Consider the following 19,536-nt stretch of genomic DNA (forward strand, 5'->3'; position numbering starts at 1 on the left):
ATGCTAAATCGTGCAAAGAAAAGCATATACCAGCAAGATACGTAAAATATCGCAACAAAAATTTCTCTTTTTTTATTGCTTTTGGCATCTGTAAAACAACTACAACAGTAAAAATGCTGTAAAACAAAATAGACATGAAAGGCATGGAAAGCATGTGAGAACTCACCCACTGGTGCCTCTTATAAAGAAAATTTGAAATTTTCTTCGTCACTACATAGGGCATGACCATCTGCATTTCAGTCGACAGTAGGACATTGAACCTAGGATGGTAGTGAAACTGAGCTGACGGACAAAGGCATTAAGATGTATGAAAATGGATAGATGGAAATTTTTGTAACAGGTTTTCGCTTCTTTTGGAACAAAGGGAATTTCTCTTAGGATTAGGACTTTTGATCGGAAACTTTGGGTGGGTTGGGAATTCGAATTTTTGGTTAGAGTTCCGTACTAAAAGTCTATGTAGGTTTGAGAACCGTGATGTATCTTTTGTAGTTAAGTGGAAGTTTGGATCGTCTGTCGAGTAGTGCTGATGACATTATAATTCCAGATTACGTAGAATGGAGGGTGGAGTAGAATCGCATCCTGTCATAGAAATGATGACTAGTGGAGTGAGTGCGGTGTTCAATCCTTTTTAAAGAAAGACATTTCCTACTCTCAGTAAGTTGTTTTCCAACGCTCCGGATTTCGAGCTTTTAGCTCATCCTAGATCAGGATGGAACTCCTTCAACTGATGATCAACTAATAGCTCGAAATCCGGATCGTTGGAAAACAACTTACTATGAGTAGGAACTATCTTTTTAAAAAGGATCGCATCCTGTACATAAACTCTATATTTCATAAATTCATTATGCTTGAAGACTTAATTTTTAATACTCTAAGTAGATGTTTATATTTGTCTAATTGGCTATTGTAGAAATAGTTTCAAAGCCTTGATGAAGGGGTATATTTTTCGAAAGCTTGAGGATCGAACTGTGCTTTTATTTATTTCAAATTTGCCTTTTTTTAAACACAGTGTTAAAGTATTGAGGCTTCATCAAGATAAATTATCAACCCATATCGTTAGTGTGCATATACCTTTGTATGGTACATCAGTTATATTCATGTCAAACCTATTTTTGAAAAATAAATATTTATGTAAAACGTTAAATTAAAAGAAGATAAATTCACCCTTCTTTAAGAAATTTTGTAACAATTATATAAAAGAAGAATTATTTGCTTTAAATTATATTTACATCATTTTTAATTGTAAATGTACTTAACGCTTATATGGTATTATTCGATTTTTTATATTATATTTTATATAACTTCTTTCAATTAATTAATCTTTATGAAAGGTATTGGTTGAAATGAAATAGCTAGCGTCACGAGCGGGATTCGAACCTACGTCCGGCTAAATACGCCGATACTCTACCACTTGAGCTATCGTGACTTCGATCCACTCGGACACCAACTTCCCATCTCAACCTACCTTTCGAAATTTCCCTCCTTTTAGCCAATACTTTACATAAAGATTAATTAATTAAAACAAGTTATTTGGTCAATCGGACCACGAAATATAATGGATTGTATAAAATTTAATTTTAATTAATTTTCATGTTTTTAAGCTTTCTATTTCTTTAAAAAGTTTTATTTGATTTTAAAAAGGGTGAATTAGATAGAGAAAAGCTATAATTTAGGTCATGCTTTCTTTATACTTGCGATTTATAAGTTTATAATATTACCTCATAAAGTACAGATTCAGAAATTTCCGGGAGTACATTTGATACAGTAATTATCGCATGCGAACTTTAAATACGTAGTTGACGGGAAAGAGCTATGTAATTTCAACTGTATCTGTTGACTAATTTGCTGCGTTTATAGTTTAAATATTAACACGTTGATTTATGATTTAACTCCAAGGTAAAATATTTTGATTGTTTCTTTTGGAATGATATTTTTCTCATTTTCTTTATCGTCATTTTGATGCGAATTCCACTCAGCGTTATCTTATTATCAGTAGAATAAACAGGTGGAAATAACCCAAGACTCAGTTGCGAAATGCACGCATTGGTCATAAATATATGTACATACACTGAGAAGCATAAAGTGGCCATCCTCTTTTTTTTAAATAAATTCTTGGGATCGTTATAAAGTTCTTTTGTTGTTTACTGGATATTTTAAAGAAAAATATATAGCTAAATAAAAAAAGAAATTGAGTAAAAATGTTGCGTCGCCCCTGGCCCTTTTTTCACGATAACCCCCCCAACCCCCCCAATTTGAACACACATATCAGAATTGTCGCCATGGCTAATATACACAGATCATAACGCAAAAAAAAATGCTATGGAAACAATGAAGAAAATGTTCATTTAACAGTACGGAGTATTTCCTCCTTTTGCGTTGATCAATGCTCGCATTCGACGTGGCATTTTATGAGGTTTTGAATGTAGCGTTGTGAAATATTTTCATACTCCTCCAACAGCGCCTTTCTTAATTCTTGTAATTTCTCTGGCATCACTGGGGGCTGTGTTGAAATCCGGACTACATGATGGCAACCAAACTCGTTCCAAGTAATCACCAACCATCCTAGCTGTGTGAGACCTTGTATTGTCACATATAAAAATAAAACCGTCACAAATTAGTGGCATATAAGGAACAACTTATTCTGATAAGACATCTTCATTCTATCAGGCAGCGTTTGTGCGACCTTCCATAGAAAAACCTGCCCAAACCGTAACACCACCGTCTCCTTAGCTTCTCCGGAGTGAAAATATTGTGGGGATATATCGCACCCTGTTCTTCCCCAAACCCTCTCTCGTCCGACAGACCTCAAGCAAAACCTTAGCTCATCCAAAACACGATTTTAGGTCAATCAATCTCAGACCAATTGATGTGATTTCTTGCTGAACTTAACCAGCTAAGTAATCTATCTTCTGAAAGTCTTCCCCTTACAGTGCGTGAACTGACTTTAACATGTTTAACTTGTTGAAGTCGTTGCTTGAACAGCGGTAGAATGTCGATTAAGGAGTAAATTCGAAATCATAAAACAATCATATTTCTGTGATGTGACACGATGGCGACCTGATCCTTCTTGAGGAACCTCCTGTATCTTAGCGATGGAAGATCCTTCGGACGGTTGTTCTGGGAATGTTAAGCACCCTGGCCACACACGCTTGACTTCTTCCAACAATGCTATGATTCTATCCAAATCGTATCAGTTAAAACTCACTCAAACAAATTTGAAAATTAAAAATGGTTCAACTTAAAAAATTCAAACTACCGGAACGTTAGGAAGGACTTTTACAGAAAAGCCAACAAAGAAGAGATTGGATATTTAAAAATTTATACTAACTTTTTAATTAGTTTATCAGCTTCTGCTTAATTATATAAATACTCAAATAATTATACACATTTTTTTCGAAATGAGCAATTGGAATAAACGGGAAGTCGAAATGAGAAGTTTGTGGCATGGGCGATCGAAGTCACGGTAGCTCAAGTGGTAGAGGAGCGGCGTATTTAGCCGAAAGTCGTGGGTTCGAATCCCGCCTGTGACACAACTTTTTCATTTCGAAAAAATTGTGTATAATTAATTGAGTATTTAAAGATTTATTTACAATACTTGTAAACACAAGTAGGAAATTTTATCTGGGTTTTATTTACCTCTAATCCTTTGAAACAGACCAAATATTGTTGTAATATAATCAATGGATGATTATCTAAGAGAAAATTAAAAATATTAAGGGTTTTTTGCCTTTCAGTATGTATATATAATTTTTTATCTTACTTATCCGTTCAGAGGTAGCAATAACAAGAAACCTCGGTGCTTGCAAGGAGCAAAGTCAGCAAAGATCAACTAATCTGCACTGGCTTCCTCATTTCGAGGAAATGTCGATAACGACGGACTGGACGCATCATCGGCAAGATCAGTAAATTGTTCATACAATCCTTAACGTTAGGAGTAAGACGTAATAATGTCATAAAGCGAATTATTTATCATAAAAGGGCTGAAGTTTGAAATGAACCATTTGAACGGAACTAAAATATTTTATTACTGGTATGTTCAGAAAATGGTTAACAAACCAGCCCATTATTGCAATACGGTTTCCTTTCTCGTCACGCTCATAAGTCATAACACTTGTCTTTTAAGAACACAACGCCCTGTTGAATATCTATGATTAATCTGTCCACTTCCTCGGTGATAGGGCATGTCCAGAGCAGTTGAGTTTCAATCTGTTTATATAAACATTCACGATTGGAAGGTCGAAAATGGAAGTTTAGCAATCTGTAAGTGATTTTTAGCGAACTTAAGTTTATAGAAAATAGCTATTAAGTAGATTGATCTTGCTATTCAAACGGCAAGAGTTGATGGTCGGAACCATAAAATTAGGCGTACCTGACAATACAGAGCTTAAGAAAATTAAAAATGATGATAGTTATTTTCATTCTTAGTGGAACAAAAACACTTTAAAACTTCTAAATTTAATTCTGTGTTTATCCAATGAGAAAATTTTAAGAATATTACTTTTACCTGTAAAGGAAGTGTTGAAGAAAGCAAGAAAATAAATATTTTTTTATCGGGCTTATTCAATAGCATTTGAACGTGACTTTTTATCAATTAGTTTTTCGTGTGTTTGAAATGACCGGCTCATGAAAGTATTATCGATAACACGTTTTATCACCTACGGAAAATATTTGTTCACCGCCTACGCCGAAGGCTGAGCTTGTAATAAAATACCCATCGTAAATCAATTATGCGGTACCCGACAAGAGATCAGCATGTCAACCTCTGCTGATGCTGATCCTTTGGGGATTTCACTCGTGTGATGTGTTACCGAAGCGATTTCACCGTGGAGGCGAGTGACTCATGTAAAAATTCAAGGAAGGACTATGTTAATTTCGTGAAAACATCGGCGACGATTCATTTCCTTATTAGCCGAGCTTTCAGCAACCAAGCCAATAAAATTATGCAAAAATATTTTTTTTGCATATGATAAACATAAACACAGTACAGTTTAATACGCATGCTTTTTTTAAAAACATTAGTGAACATTTCCTGAACGTACTATATAGAAGAAATTTACATTTACGAATTTTGTTTATTGTAAATAATAAAATAATGGCGGGTTTTTTGCTTAAACCTCAAATAACAATGTCGGTGGCCGCGACGGTTTAGGCGTGGGCACGGCGCTCATCACTGTAAGGTGAAGGTCCCGGGTTCGAATCCAGCGGCCCTGCATTTGCATCCGACATGCAGATTCACAGAAGATACACAATGCAAAAAGGCGTTTGATTGGAAGATAGGCAATCCAGTTCAACAAACAGCAATAACACTTAACCATTTGGTACCAATTTATTAATAATAAATTAGGATTTGTAGATATTTTATGGTTAATCCTAAACTAATTTCTTAGTAATGATAATTATTTAAAACCAAATTAATTTAAAAATCAAACAATAGTTAAACCAAATGTAAACAAATCCTTCTAATACTACTAACAAGAAGTCTAAAAGGCCATTTACCCTTTATCCTAGTTTAAATTTATTTAGAAATTGTATTTTTGAACTTTTTCAATAAACCGATTAAGCCTTAACATCCAGGCCGGGAATCTAAGATTAGAAATGCCACTTGAAACAATCAATGCTGACTTTTAAATTTTATAATAAACAAAGGATTATGTGATATCTCGTTATCTCGAGTGACTGACTCTTCGGATCGCAATGTTCACGATATGGAACGAGCTATCGATCAATATTTATTTTGTCCCGTTTCCCAAAAAATTTTATTTCCGGGTATGCCGAGGTGTTCGATTATGAAAACTGTTGAAAGTTTTGTATGTGGACATTGTAAACAACTCATTTACCTTTTTAGTGGTCAATTGACCAAGTTACATCTTTCAATTAATTATTCTTTCCATGTAAGGGCTGGGAAAAAAGTCAGTGTCATTATGTAAATTATATTTACATAATTTTTAATTGTAAATGTACTTAACGCTTATATGGTGCTATTCGATTTTTTATATTATATTTTATATAACGTCTTTCAATTAATTAATCTTTATGTAAAGTATTGGTTGAAATGAAAAAGCTAGCGTCACGAGTGGGATTCGAACCCATAGTTCAAACCCACCCAGGGCCTTCGGCTAAATACACCGCTACTCCACCACTTATAAACAATGCACATTTCCAGTTTTTTATTTGGTGTTTTATATTGGCATCTTTGTACTCAATGTATGGTTTTGTCCATGCTTAGTGGTCATAATTGCCCATATTATTTATCCCAACTAATAATTCTTTTTAACTAAAAACCTTAGATAAAATAATAATTAATTTGAGTAAGGTTTTTGTCTTCATTTTAGCATACGTGAAAATTTCCAAGCATATAAGAAAGGAAAAAATTACATAAACTGCACGAAAAATTTTTGTGTAATATTTCTCCTCGTTAGCTTGTTTATGCTGTCCCTTCTGCAAAAGTGGTGGTAAGACTACAATCAAAAAATGAGAAAACTTCCTATTTTCTATTAAAACGAGGAAAATGAACCCTAGAGAGGAAATGCGGCCATAGAAAGCCAAAACGTTGTTTGTAAATAAAAAATAGACAAATTTTTTTCAAAACATTTTTTCCCCATGTGCCTTGTTTTTCACCGTAGCTTATACAGTCCAACTGTAATATTCTAAAAAAATACTAATTCTACATATATTTTTAACGCAAAGTTTATTTCATAAGACTTTTCTATAGTATAGGAATTCTGAATGAATTTTGAAAGTTCAACTTGTCATACATTTTTCATCATTAAAGATAGTAAAATCGGTAAAACGCTGAAGATATTTTGGTGGTCCAGTGCATTTTCTGCAAATCGTGTTTATAAAATTCCCTATACGGATAAAAAGTAAGACTTCCTTTAAGACTCACATCATGCTTTCCAACTGCTTCGTGATCCCTTGATCCTCGACGACAATTCCCTTCGGCAAGGTGTCGATCATCTTATTCGCCTTTTGGTTGTAAGTGCCCAGGATGTTCCTGTAAGCATTGTATACGAGTTTTCTGACTCGAGGGTCGTTCGGGTCGATTTTCGCGGCCATCACGTGTGCTTCTTCGGAATCGACTGAGCCCCGAGGTTCTCCCTATCGGGCCGGCAGAAGTCTTCGAGGGGGGAGCGCGTCTGACGTCAGTGAAAGAACCTTCAGTGACTCAGTCCAGTCCAGACTCCAAAAACTTCATTTGTTTTCTCTTTTTGGGGTGGCAAAACTACCCGGGGCGCGTTTCCGCTTGACTCAAGCCTGGAATGGCCCCGCCTCGGAAACCGACTGTCTCCTACCTCGAGTCACACTGAACCCCACGACTCAGATCTTCCCATGAAGATAAATTTTATGAACCACCTAATTATGATAATAAGGACAAAATTTTAAAATATAACCCGCTCAATTTTTGTCGTAGAAATCAAATCTGTAATTTTGATACAGGATATTACCACTCTTACCCAACTTTTTATTTTCAAATAATACCCCATATTTTTCTTAATGAAGCTAGATTTGTTTCTAAGAAAATAATTTAAAACATAAAAAATATTAATGGAAAAATTAACCATTTTAACTTCAAATTAACCCGTTTTAACTCAAATTAACCGTTTTTAACTTCAAATGAAGCTTTTTTTAAAGCTTTGTTTTTAAAACCCCTTTTTAACTGGGGCGTACTTATAAATGGGCTTTAAAAAAAAGAACTATTTATTTAAAGCATTAAAAACTTGGAAGATGGTATGAATTTAATAGAAACAAATAAAGTAAAATTCCTATATATTTGTAATTTTTTTTAAAATATAAGATAATTCGGTTCTTAGACCATATAAAAATTTAAAATTGCGTATAAAAATAAAGGATTCTATTATCTAATTGGAGAATTGAAAAAAATATAAAATGGGTCTTATATAAAATCCTACATGAAAATAAATTACTATTCAAATTAAAAGTGATATAAAATTAAATATAAAAACAAATAATTCTTCAACATTCTATATATAACTATAATATATAATTCGTCTATAAATTCCAGTTTTCTAAATATAAAATAATTATTTATAAATAATAATTTTACATTATAAAAAACTCGAATTAAACAAGCTTTTATTTTTATATTTAATTTTATAACATTAAAATTTTAATTGTAGTTAGGTTTCATGTGCTATTTTAGAAAAGAACCCATTTTTTTATATGTTAAAAAAATTCTCATAATAAAATAAGCTTTTATTTTTATATTTAATTTTATTCTTTTCAAATTTTAATTTTATTAGTTTTTACACGGTCTTCTAAGAGCATAATTATTTATTAAATAAGTTAGAAAGGGTTAATTTGAATTATAAAAAATATAATGTTGGTTATTATATAAAATACTGCACAATATCATTTTCATATGGAAATCGCCAATCTCAGTATTAAAGTTCAACTTTTTTTATTTATTAATTTTTTTATTCCCCCCCCCCTTGCCAGCAGTGTAGATTACCGTGATTGTATTTATATAGAGTATGAAGGATTAGCAGTGTCCTGCTTGCAGTGTCCTGCTTGCAGTGACCAGTTTAGGTCCACCATTTTCATACGGAAAATTTCAAACGGATTTTTTTTTTTAATAAATAGAATAACAAACTAATCTAATTGGAGTCTATGGGGTACTTTCATAAATATTCCGCCAACGACCCTAATCACGTATCACCATCAGCCGCTCTCCATTCACTCTAATAAATACACTCACTCATACAAAACACAGAAACACAAAACCATATTTTTTTACGGTTATATACAATAAAAAATTCCCAATTCCCCTAAAAAGCGAAACATGGGACCCTGAAACTTGCTACAGTGTCCGAAAACCATTCTTAAATCTGGCGGCATGCCTACAAGCTTTCTGTATGGAGCCTAAGGCACGCCTCTATTATGAGCAACCTTTCTCTGCATAAGGGGCACCTTGCGCGGGCTTAGGTGTGTCAACCGCGTATGGCCAATCCTTCATCGGGCGAGGACGATCCCTTCTCTCCTGCTCAGGTTCTCTGAGGACCATCAACCGGCCGTGCTCTTGACTCGCCCAATATTCAACGGTTATTACTTCCGAAATATGTCAAACTCGATTCTTCCTTCTTTCGATAGATTTTTTCTAAATTGTATTAATTCGTATTCTTTATAATTAATTGCGGTCAATTCGTTTGAGATAAGGAATGGAAGGACGCATTTTTCCCTTGCTCTCTGTTATCTTGCTTTCTTCATCCGTTCCGGAGAAAGCCTGTGCTGTTCTGAAGTCATTCAAATGTATTTCCTTATCAATCGCTTTGCTATCTTCACTTATTATATTTCCTACATTATCTTAACTTTATTTCTCGGTATAATTCTTTACGCATGAATAACGATTTATAAGGTCTATCGACGATCGATTGAAATATAAACATTCGCATTCGAATTTACCTTTGTAATAGTACCGTATATGACAATAGACACATATGTAGTTATATTTGTAAACATCTACTTTACTTTAAATTTAAATATAAATATAAAACCCAACAATTATTTGAATATAGGTTTATGCATACGAAAATACCTATGGAAATATCGTTCTAAAAAACATTTATTACTATTATTATAGACGTTAGAGCGTACAATTACTCAACTATAATCTTACTTTAATCTGTAGGTAGAGTTACAAAATAATATACAGGTTGGTCCCAACGTTTCGGCCAGACTTTGTGACCGACGATATTCATACCCTATATAATTTTATATTAACAGCATTATTTTTAATATAAAGCTGTAATATCGAATGCTGATATCAATTATATCGAGAGCTTCATTTAAATTTTTAAGACCAAAAAACGTGTTTTTTCTTCAAATTTGCAAATCTCTCAGCAATCACAATTTTTGTTCAAAAAAGTTACATAAAAAAATTTGTAGAGAATTAAATTTCCTTCGTAATAAACTTCATTATAAAATGAAGTGGGCAAGATTTTGGCAGTGGTTTTTGGATTCAGAAATGGCAGGTCAAAAATCTTTTAGACAGGCGTTAGAACAGGTTAAGACTTTTTTGTTTGTTTATTATATTAATTTCACGGTATAGTCTAATTTAGTCGTGTTCCGTAGGAGATTTATGGTGTTAAAGAACGTATGTGTGATATGAAAGTGCGCTTCTCCGGAGATGACGCAACGTTTCAGGAATTGTTGGATAAAGCTCATAACTTCCGTCCGATATGCTCAGCATGGACAACGGCAATAATAATGCGTTGAACTTACATGAAGTTGTGAGTGTAAAAAGATCCGAGAGGATGGATAGTTCTATTATCGAAAACAACTATGACTCGGTTGTACGATAAATAAAACGAATATTAGTCACTGTTGTTCTTTTATTTCTTAGGCAGGCCTTGGCCTCCCACTGTGGTACGAAACCCCAGATGAACGCATTAAGTGCGACCTATCACAATAATTATCCGTAAACGGCTGTAATAAAGGGGGACAGAGTGAGAACAGAAGAAGAAACTTTTCTTTTTCTTTTCTAACCGTAGGTGCCATTTCTGAACACACAAGCCACAATTATTCAAATCGGTCGATTCGAAATTCCAGTGATATAAGACTGTACTATTGTTTATGAGTTACGAAGTAGGAGTGTTCGATTAAGTTGTACCAATATTGTTTAATTGTACAAATGTTTTGTCATGATCAGTTAACAAATTATCCAGATGAAAATATGTTCAGAAAAAAAATTATATTTTCTTGAGTGCCCAGTTTTAAGGAACAACAATCTAACATATAGTAGAGACATAAACGGATTAGATTATGTGCAGTTATTAGTGCAGGCGTACCGTGACCAGTAATTGCCTATTGTACATCGCATAAAGAAATACAAAGATATATTGAAATAGTGAGGGGAGAGAGAGAGAGAGAGAGAGAGAGAGTGAGTGAGAGAGATAGGGGGAGAGATTGATTGATTGATATCGCTTTATTTAACCACGTAGAATTAGGTCTCTTGGACCGTGGACACTCTGGTGAGAGAGAGAGAGAGAGAGAGAGAGAGAGAGAGAGAGAGAGAGAGAGAGAGAGAGAGAGAGAGAGAGAGAGAGAGAGAGAGAAACATCGACGGATTTATCTTCAACTTTACTTAATTTTCACAAATATTTTTCATTAACTTTATTTATTCACGCGAAGTTAGGTCTGTTAACATGAGAGAGGGATAGTAAAATTGAGGGAGGGAGAAAGTGAGATAGCTTGACTGATTGATCCCTTTATTTAACCACGCGAAATCAGGTGTGTGTGTGTGGTGTGTGTGTGTGTGTGTGTGTGTGTGTGTGTGTGTGTGAGAGAGAGAGAGAGAGAGAGAGAGCGTGTTTGTGGGTAGAGAGTGAGAAAGAGAGAGATGGACGGCTTTTTAATTATGCAAAGTTAAGTCTATTAAGGTGAAAGGGAGAGAGAGAGAGAGAGAGAGAGAGAGAGAGAGAGAGAGAGAGAGAGAGAGAGAGAGAGAGAGAGAGAGAGAGAGAGAGGGAGAGAAGAGAGAAGAGATTGATAGAGAAGGAGAGTGAATAATGGGAAAGCAAGAGATAATGTAGGAGAGAGAGATATATTGAAATAGTGAGAGAGTGAAAGAGACATTGAAATAATGTGAGAGAGCGAGAGAGCGTGTGAGAGAGAGAGCGAGAGAAGAGAGAATTGTTCGGTCCAAAGTTTTTTCTTTTCTTTCGTCTCGATATCCCACTTTGTAGAAATAAAATATCAGCCAAAATCACGCAAGCGATACGTGATTTTTTAAATATTGTCAAATGATAACCTGAATATTGTTCAAAACTGGAACAAATTAAAAACAAGAACTCGGTTTTTCGCCTTTCTATGAAAATCATTGTCATTGGAGAAACTTTGGGATTTGGAAAAAGAAAAAGCAGATTAACTCTTAACGGGTATAGGTTACATCGGGCATTTAACATTTATTTATTGACCAAATTACTTCTTTCAATTAATTAATCTTTTTATGTGAGGTTTTTGTTGAATGAAAATGTTAGTGCTACGAGCGGGATTCGAACCCACACCTTCGGCTAAATACACCGTTACTCTACCGGTCTTGTCTCCTCAAGTGGTAGAGCAACGGCGTATTTAGCCGAAGATCGTGGGTTCGAATCCCGCACTAACATTTTCATTTCAACCAAAACCTTACATAAAAAGATTAATTAATTGAAATTATTATTTGCATTCTCTATTGTAATATTAAAAATTTTAACAAGCACGGTGAACAAAAATTTACCGAAGAATTTAAAGAATAGATGATTAGAATGGTGAAAGGCCTTCCATAGCAGAATTTTTTAAAATAAAACACTTTAAACTTATATTACGGGCGAACAAACCCAATTGAGTTCAATTGCCCCTTTTAATCTAAAAATAAGCACGATAATCTGATATTTGAGCACGCTCCAAAATTTTAAATATACGTTTCACATTAAAAAGAAAAATCATCGATAAACTATTCGAGCCGAGTGAATTTATTGGTTTTTGTCGATGACTAAAGTTGAAATTATCATCTCCCATGTTATATCCTACGGTAAACAATCCCAGTGCCAAGTGCGTTGAAAGAATCATTCGACCTTCATTAGCCAATTTAATATGAAAATTAAACGACTTTATTGCATGGAAATATCAGGATTAATGTGAACATGATTTAACATTTAACATAAATGATTTTTGTTTAAAGAAAAAACCTGTATTTTTCTGCTCATTTGATCATTTTAAAAATAAATTTCCGTGATTTATTGCTACATTTCGCCACTAACCTCAGGTATTTTTATTAATTAATTACTAACTATGACGAATAGTAATAATATTTTACAATACGAAAATATAAATAATAAATCCATGAAATAAAGTACCACAAAAGTGGAAATAGTAATTAAAAAGAAAAGTTTATTATCTCATTATGTCTCAAATAAGTTTGCAGTCTCGAGTATCCTTTTTTTTCTATAGATATTTCTAGGCTTACTTGGAATAGTCGATATCGCATATATTTATTTGACAAATTGACCTTTTCAAGCTTGACACAGCTTTCTAGCAGATTTGACCTTTCGAACTGAGGTGTTGGCCGCTTTCTACCCGAGAAAATCAAGTCCCACAGCAATGTCACGACAATCTGGACCCTTAAACATTTGAGAATTGTACCGAATTACCTGAAATCGAAGGTAACAAGAGGATTCCCGTACAAAAGGAAGGTACACCAGCTGTTTAATAATTAAACTTTGTATTCTCTGTAATACACCAGTACTGGTCAGATTCAGAGATAAACTGTGGCAATTTGTCGCCAATTTAAACGATAGAAAATGGTCTATTTTCCTGTTTTTTTGTGCTTCAGGCGATTTAACTATTTTACTAAATTATCAAATGGAAAAACCCCTTTTGAAATCTGTGCTAAGTTATGCCCTACCTGTTTGTTTGTGCTTCAGGCGATTTAACTATTTTACTAAATTATCAAATGAAAAAACCCCTTTTGAAATCTGTGCTAAGTTATGCCCTACGTCATATTTAATTTAATTCATTAGTTGACGATAAATGGAATATTGACCAATTGATTATGGTAAATGATGAAATTTGACAGTATAAGATTTTAGCGTAACAAGAGTTTACATGTTTGTTACAAACATTATTCAAAATTCTTTCCGCATTTTATCTCAGTGTAGGAAAATGTTCATTGTCAAAACAAACAATTACGATAAAACTTTTCATTACCTCGAATAATTTTTCAAGGATTCATTTATATTGTCTATTTCAACGATGAGAAATGAAAATTTTCCACAATACAATAGGATTCTTGAAATATTGTTTATATTACACCTCGTATATCACCCTTTTGATAGCTGAAATTTCCAACGTGGATAGGACAAGATAGCAGTTGATTTAGTATTTTAATGTTCAAATCGTACGACGTATCGTACAAGGGTGATAAAGGAGGCATTAGGGCTAGCATTCTGACCCAAAACCGTCGAGAACTGCTGAAAACATCAATTAATCATTCAGTCCGATTAGGGACGGATTAAATTGCCCTAAAGTAATGAACATAATTACATATAAAATGTGTATACTTCATTAAATAATGTTTCTAGTTGAGATAAAAAAGTCAGTGTCAAGGGCGGGATTCGAACCCACGACCTTGACACTGACTTTTTTATCTCAACTAGAAACCTTATTTAATTGAGTGATATTAATTGGTCAAGTGGACCACGAAAAATAGTGAATTTAATGTGTATACTATTTACTAATTGATCATTGACTTGATGCGAGGTCTTTTCTCCTTAAATTATTGTCACCTGATTCAATTTTTGAAAATTAATCAATAACATACGGTTAACTGCCTGCATAGTTGAGATAGATTAGTAACTATTTATTCATTTGCCGTAAATTGAAAAAAAAAAACAATAAATCGCTGGGTAGTTTGGAGTCTATAATTCCAATTTTTTCTAGTTGTATAACAACAATGCTAAATTTGATTGAATCTAAAAAAAATATATATACATATATGCATTGTATAAATTCACTTTTTCCACATTCTACATGTATTGGTTAAATGTAAACAATGTTTGTAAATCCCAGGCCCTAAAGATGATCTCAATAAAGATCGAAACGTTGCCACGATAAAGAAAATGTTTTTCTGAAACCTACATCACACCAGACCTCATCTCACGATTTCTGAAAATTATCGATTAACGGTCACTAATCACCACACACAATGCTAAACTAAAAAACACTAAATTTGGCAGTATTTTCCAATTTAAAGATACATTATACACAACGTAACGTTATAAGTTATAACATACAATATTTATCATGCATTATTAATTTATCGTTCAGCATACCAGACATCTTACACAGGTTTCATGCCTTATATATCATATGTTTTATCTTCATAACCAAATATTCAATTCGATATTCATTATGGATTATATCCTAATTATATCGATTTTTTCCGTCCAATCAACCCTTTAAAATTTCAAATTTATTACCTTGTTTTTAAGCCATTAAAAAATTAGGAACACTTAGCTTTATTAGATCAAATTAACCCTTTTTAATTTCAATGAACATTTTTTAATTTCAAATTAACCTCTTTTAATTTTAGTTTAACCATTTTTTATACATGTAAAAAATTTAGATGGTGTGAAATATAAGCAGAAAAAGCACAATTACTGTATTTTTGCGATTTTTTTTCAAATATAAAATAACTGAGCTCTTAGATGGCCATATAAAAATTAATTACATTTAGAATTTACAATTATATCAAGTTAAACATAAAAATAAAGGATTCTTCTTTTATTATGAGAATTTAAAAAAATATAAATTTGGCCCATATCTAAAACACACATGGAAATTAATTACAATTAAAAATTACATAATTATTCTTTTTTAAAGTCTTGGTTGAGATGAAAAAGCTTGTGTCACGAGCGGGATTCGAACCCACGAAGCTGAAGGTCATGGGTTCGAATCCCGCTCTTGGCAGTAGCTTTTTCATCTTAACCAAGATCTTACATAAAAAAGAATAATTAATTGAAATAATTAACATGGTCAATTAGATCACTAAACATAATATGATTATTATATAAAATAAAGTATAAAACAAATGTTGTTCTTCTATTAATTTAAAATATCAAATAATTGTTATATAAAATAACTATTTTATATTTTTTAAAAATCTGGAAATATTTGCGAAATCGTTTGTTTTTATATTTAATTTTATATAATTCTGTAATTGATTCTCATGTGGTATTTTAGATAAGCGCCCTTATTTCTATTCTCTATTTAAAAGAAGAATCCTTTATTTTTATATTTAATTCTAATATAATTTTTTATTTTAATTGTAATTAATTTTCATATAGTCTTCGAAGAGCCCAATTTTTTATAATTAAAAACATTTGCAAGCGTATAGGAATTTTCGTTGCAAGCTTATATTTCATTCCATCTCCTAAGTTTTTTTAATGTTTTAAGGGAAGCGTTAATTTCAAAATTAAAAAGAGTTAACTTGATAATTTAAAAAAGTTTAGTTTAGTTTTTAAAAGTTGGTTATGAAAGCATAATTTGAAATTAAAGTAGTCCATTTGACGGGAAAATCTATAGGTCTTGTATTATATGATAACCATATATTATAAAGCAAATATGATACATGATGCTTTATATATCATATACATATCTCATCCCAAAAAATATAGATATAGATCCTTTATATCAACCCTCGGAATGCCGGTGTTTTTGAAGAAAAAAAAAACTTTTGTAAATTTGACAGTTTCGAATTCCGGGCCTCTAGATTCGAACCCAGGACCTTTACCTTACAGTGATGAGCGCCTTGTCAACGCCTAAACTGTTGCGGCCTCGACGCCCTTATGGTATCATAGATCACCCGCGAGAATAGACAGACGCGGATCATCAGCCACTAGATTTAGCCTGGACTGAATTTTTAGTATTTTACAAATTTCTTGAGGAATCTTCAAATTATGAGCAATATTTCAACTACAGACACTATCAGTATTTTTTACAAAAGCTAATGCACAGATAATTATGCCAGGGAGAGTGAAATTAGTTTAGAAGCCATTTTGTTTAGTTTTGAAAGTTCTCGATTTGCAATTCGATTTTTTTCTGGTTATAGCACCAACCAAATATCAATAGCTAGGTCTAGTTGCACACTAGTGCAAGACAAAAAAAATTGACAACCCGTTAATTCCTGATTGAATTTCCCTACTCAAGATTTCTACAAATAAAATGATACAACGTTCCTTAAAATGCGAACCGTTCCTCGCTTTATAATTGTGTGTACAATCCCTTGTGAATTCGTCATAATGAGCTAATTAGAAATATTTTCTTTAAAAACGTGTTTCCTTATCTCTAGGAAAGTGAAACTGAATTTACGAAAAATCTTCGATGAAAGTGTAGAGCTTTCACGCCAAGGTCGGCCCCCTCAATTTCATTAACAAGTTCCCATGGAAGCTTATCCCGCAATATTATGTCAAATTAGCAACAATGCTACCTTTCTAAATTACTTCAATTAGCTACTTGATTCACCAAAGATGTATTGAAAAGGAGAAAATCAGTTACAGGCACTGCAAATTCATTGTATTAATATCATCTAGGTTCTTTCTCATTAAGGAAAAAATCTCTGAGACGGATATGATAATGATAACCATATGAAATGTTACTAGATTATTTTAATATTTATTGCATTGAATACCATTTATGATAAAAGAAACTCTTAAGTTAAATAAACAACTGTAGTTTACATAAATTTCATTATTAACACATAAAAACGTTATATATATATATATATATATATATATATATATATATATATATAAAAGCAGCTTGGTTTTACCACATTTTAAAAGTTGTAACGTAGTATTAGCTATGTGCCAACAATTCGCAGAACGCAGAGTTCCTCTCCTGCAGAAAACTTCATATACGCCGTGTCCACTCATCTGGCTGTCAAATCTAGACATGGACATATGGTCCGACTAAAATATCAAAGAAGTTAGATGTCGGACAAGTCATTGCTCATAGTGTGATTAATGACAATAATCAGCACTTGGCCGACTACGTTTGTTTAAAAATGGGTCACATTTGCAGTTTTATCGTGGAACATCTTTCTAGACAAACTATCGATTAGATCTATCAGACATTTCAGTGAAAACAAGTTCAACAAATAACAGTGTTTTTGAGAAATCGCAAATTAAACTTAAACTTAATGATTATTTGGAGGTCGTGAGATGCGGTCTGGTGTGACGTAGGTTTTAGAAAAACATTTTCTTTATTTCGATCTTTATTGAGATCATCTTCAGGGCTCAAAGAGTTTGTTTTCCGTGTAGATGTGTCATTGTTGTCAGACAATGATGAATGACACATCTACACGGAAAACAAACCCTTGACATATATCAAATGTTGATCCGTTGTAATCGGGATTAATAATGTAATAAAGCTCATTTCGATTAGGAGTGTAAAAGAAAGCGTCCTAGTTGTCAGAGATTAATGAGAGTAAAGATAAAATAAGGAAATAAGGAAACCATGGACAATAAAAAGGCAGATTTTTTTTAAACTAGGAGACTTCAGCACGAGGTTATGGACCCTCGGGGTACCGGTGTTTTTGAAAAAAAGGGCTATACATAAATTATAAAAATTTACGGGTGCTAGTAATTATAACTTAATGAAGATTAAGTACTGATTTATGCAAATTTGCACATGTATGCATACATAAACACATTTCAGCTTTTGTAATTTACGATAAATTACCGGCTGGTTTCGAGAATCACCCACCGACACTCCGGGGTCTTATCCGACCATCTGCCGAAGTTGGGCTCCGGGTGATGTCATATGCTAGGTGAATTCAACAGCCAACGCAATCATTTTCTAAAACCAAACCCATTCACACTCTCACTAATAGTTAATAGCTCAATTAGGGTGATGGAGTACTCGATATCCCTTCATTACCCTGTACACCTATTAGACAATTAGCCTAACTGAGGGTCGGATGGGGGTCTTCAGTATTCCTCTATCAGGACTCATACAAAAATCTTACACTATACATTCACGCCAATATTTTCACTCTCAACACACTACGCTAACAAAACTATCAGTACTATATACATTAAATACAACCCCGATTCCTCCAAGAAGATCTATTTTTTTGCTGTTATGCTCAAGTACATTCTCATTCCGTGTGGCATTCCTACGCGCACGCAATATGGAATGGCACCTTTCACGTAGATAGACACATCGAGCAACCTTTTTTACATGCGGGACACATACGCGGGCCCAAAAGTAAGTGTCCGTGTGTCAACCTTGCATGGCCTATTCTTAATCGGGTGATGACCCTTCTACATGTCAGATCCTCCAAAGCTCTTCGGGTGGTATTGTATGCCTTTGGTATTGTTTCACCAGGTTTTGGACTCATTAAAGATCCATTTTAAGATGTATCCTCTTTTGTGGCAGGCAGCTTGACCGCAGTAGGGTTCTAGGCCCAGAGAGTCCATATTGGTTCCTTTTTGGCCAGCATATCAACCTTTTCGTTGCCTCCATGCACCAAATGTCCAGGGACCCATGTCAGGGTCATATCATTAGTGTCGCTGACTTCCGTCAGGGCCTCCATGCAGTTCCAAACACCCTTTGCCTTCGCCTCGCATGAGTGGTCTGTCAGAGAAAATGGCTATCTTCCGGAAATGTATTCCTAGCTTTTTTATTTCTCTGGCACATTGTTCAATCGCTATGATTTCAGGTTGGAAAACTGTAGCATACTTACCTAGATTTACCATCAGTTCGGTCTTGGGGTTCATTCCAAAGACCCCAGCTGCCGTACCCTTGTCGGTTTTGGAGCCGTCAGTATATCAGTACGAATTTGCCTTTAGTGGTGTTCCTTTGGCCCCTTTCTTCCCGTTCTGGTATCAGTACTTTGTAATTCTTGGTAAAGTTGTACTTTGGAGTAGTGGCATCAATTGGCATACCCGCAATGGCATCTGCCTATTATTGCCTTATTATTATTATTATTGCCTTCCCTTAGTTTCCATGGCCTATCCTAGCAGATGGTTGTCCATT

At 33.6% G+C, this 19,536-nt stretch overlaps 1 protein-coding gene across 3 annotated transcripts in view; it reads right to left on the reverse strand.

Moving 5' to 3' along the window:
• LOC106663977 overlaps window positions 1–19,536 on the reverse strand; it is an 89,104-nt gene that overhangs the window by 19,621 nt on the left and 49,947 nt on the right. Inside the window, exon 1 of one of the 3 annotated variants that reach the window (XM_024226664.1) lies at window positions 6,887–7,220. The exons of the other annotated variants lie outside the window; for them this stretch is intronic. Coding sequence (XP_024082432.1) covers window positions 6,887–7,056 — 170 coding nt within the window. The 5' untranslated portion in view covers window positions 7,057–7,220. Of the gene's footprint in view, window positions 1–6,886; window positions 7,221–19,536 lie in introns of those variants that run through there. 3 annotated transcript variants of the gene reach the window in all.

Source organism: Cimex lectularius, unplaced genomic scaffold (genome assembly GCF_000648675.2).
Source record: "Cimex lectularius strain Harlan isolate CLEC.00 unplaced genomic scaffold, Clec_2.1 scaffold26, whole genome shotgun sequence".
Taxonomy (NCBI): domain Eukaryota; kingdom Metazoa; phylum Arthropoda; class Insecta; order Hemiptera; family Cimicidae; genus Cimex; species Cimex lectularius.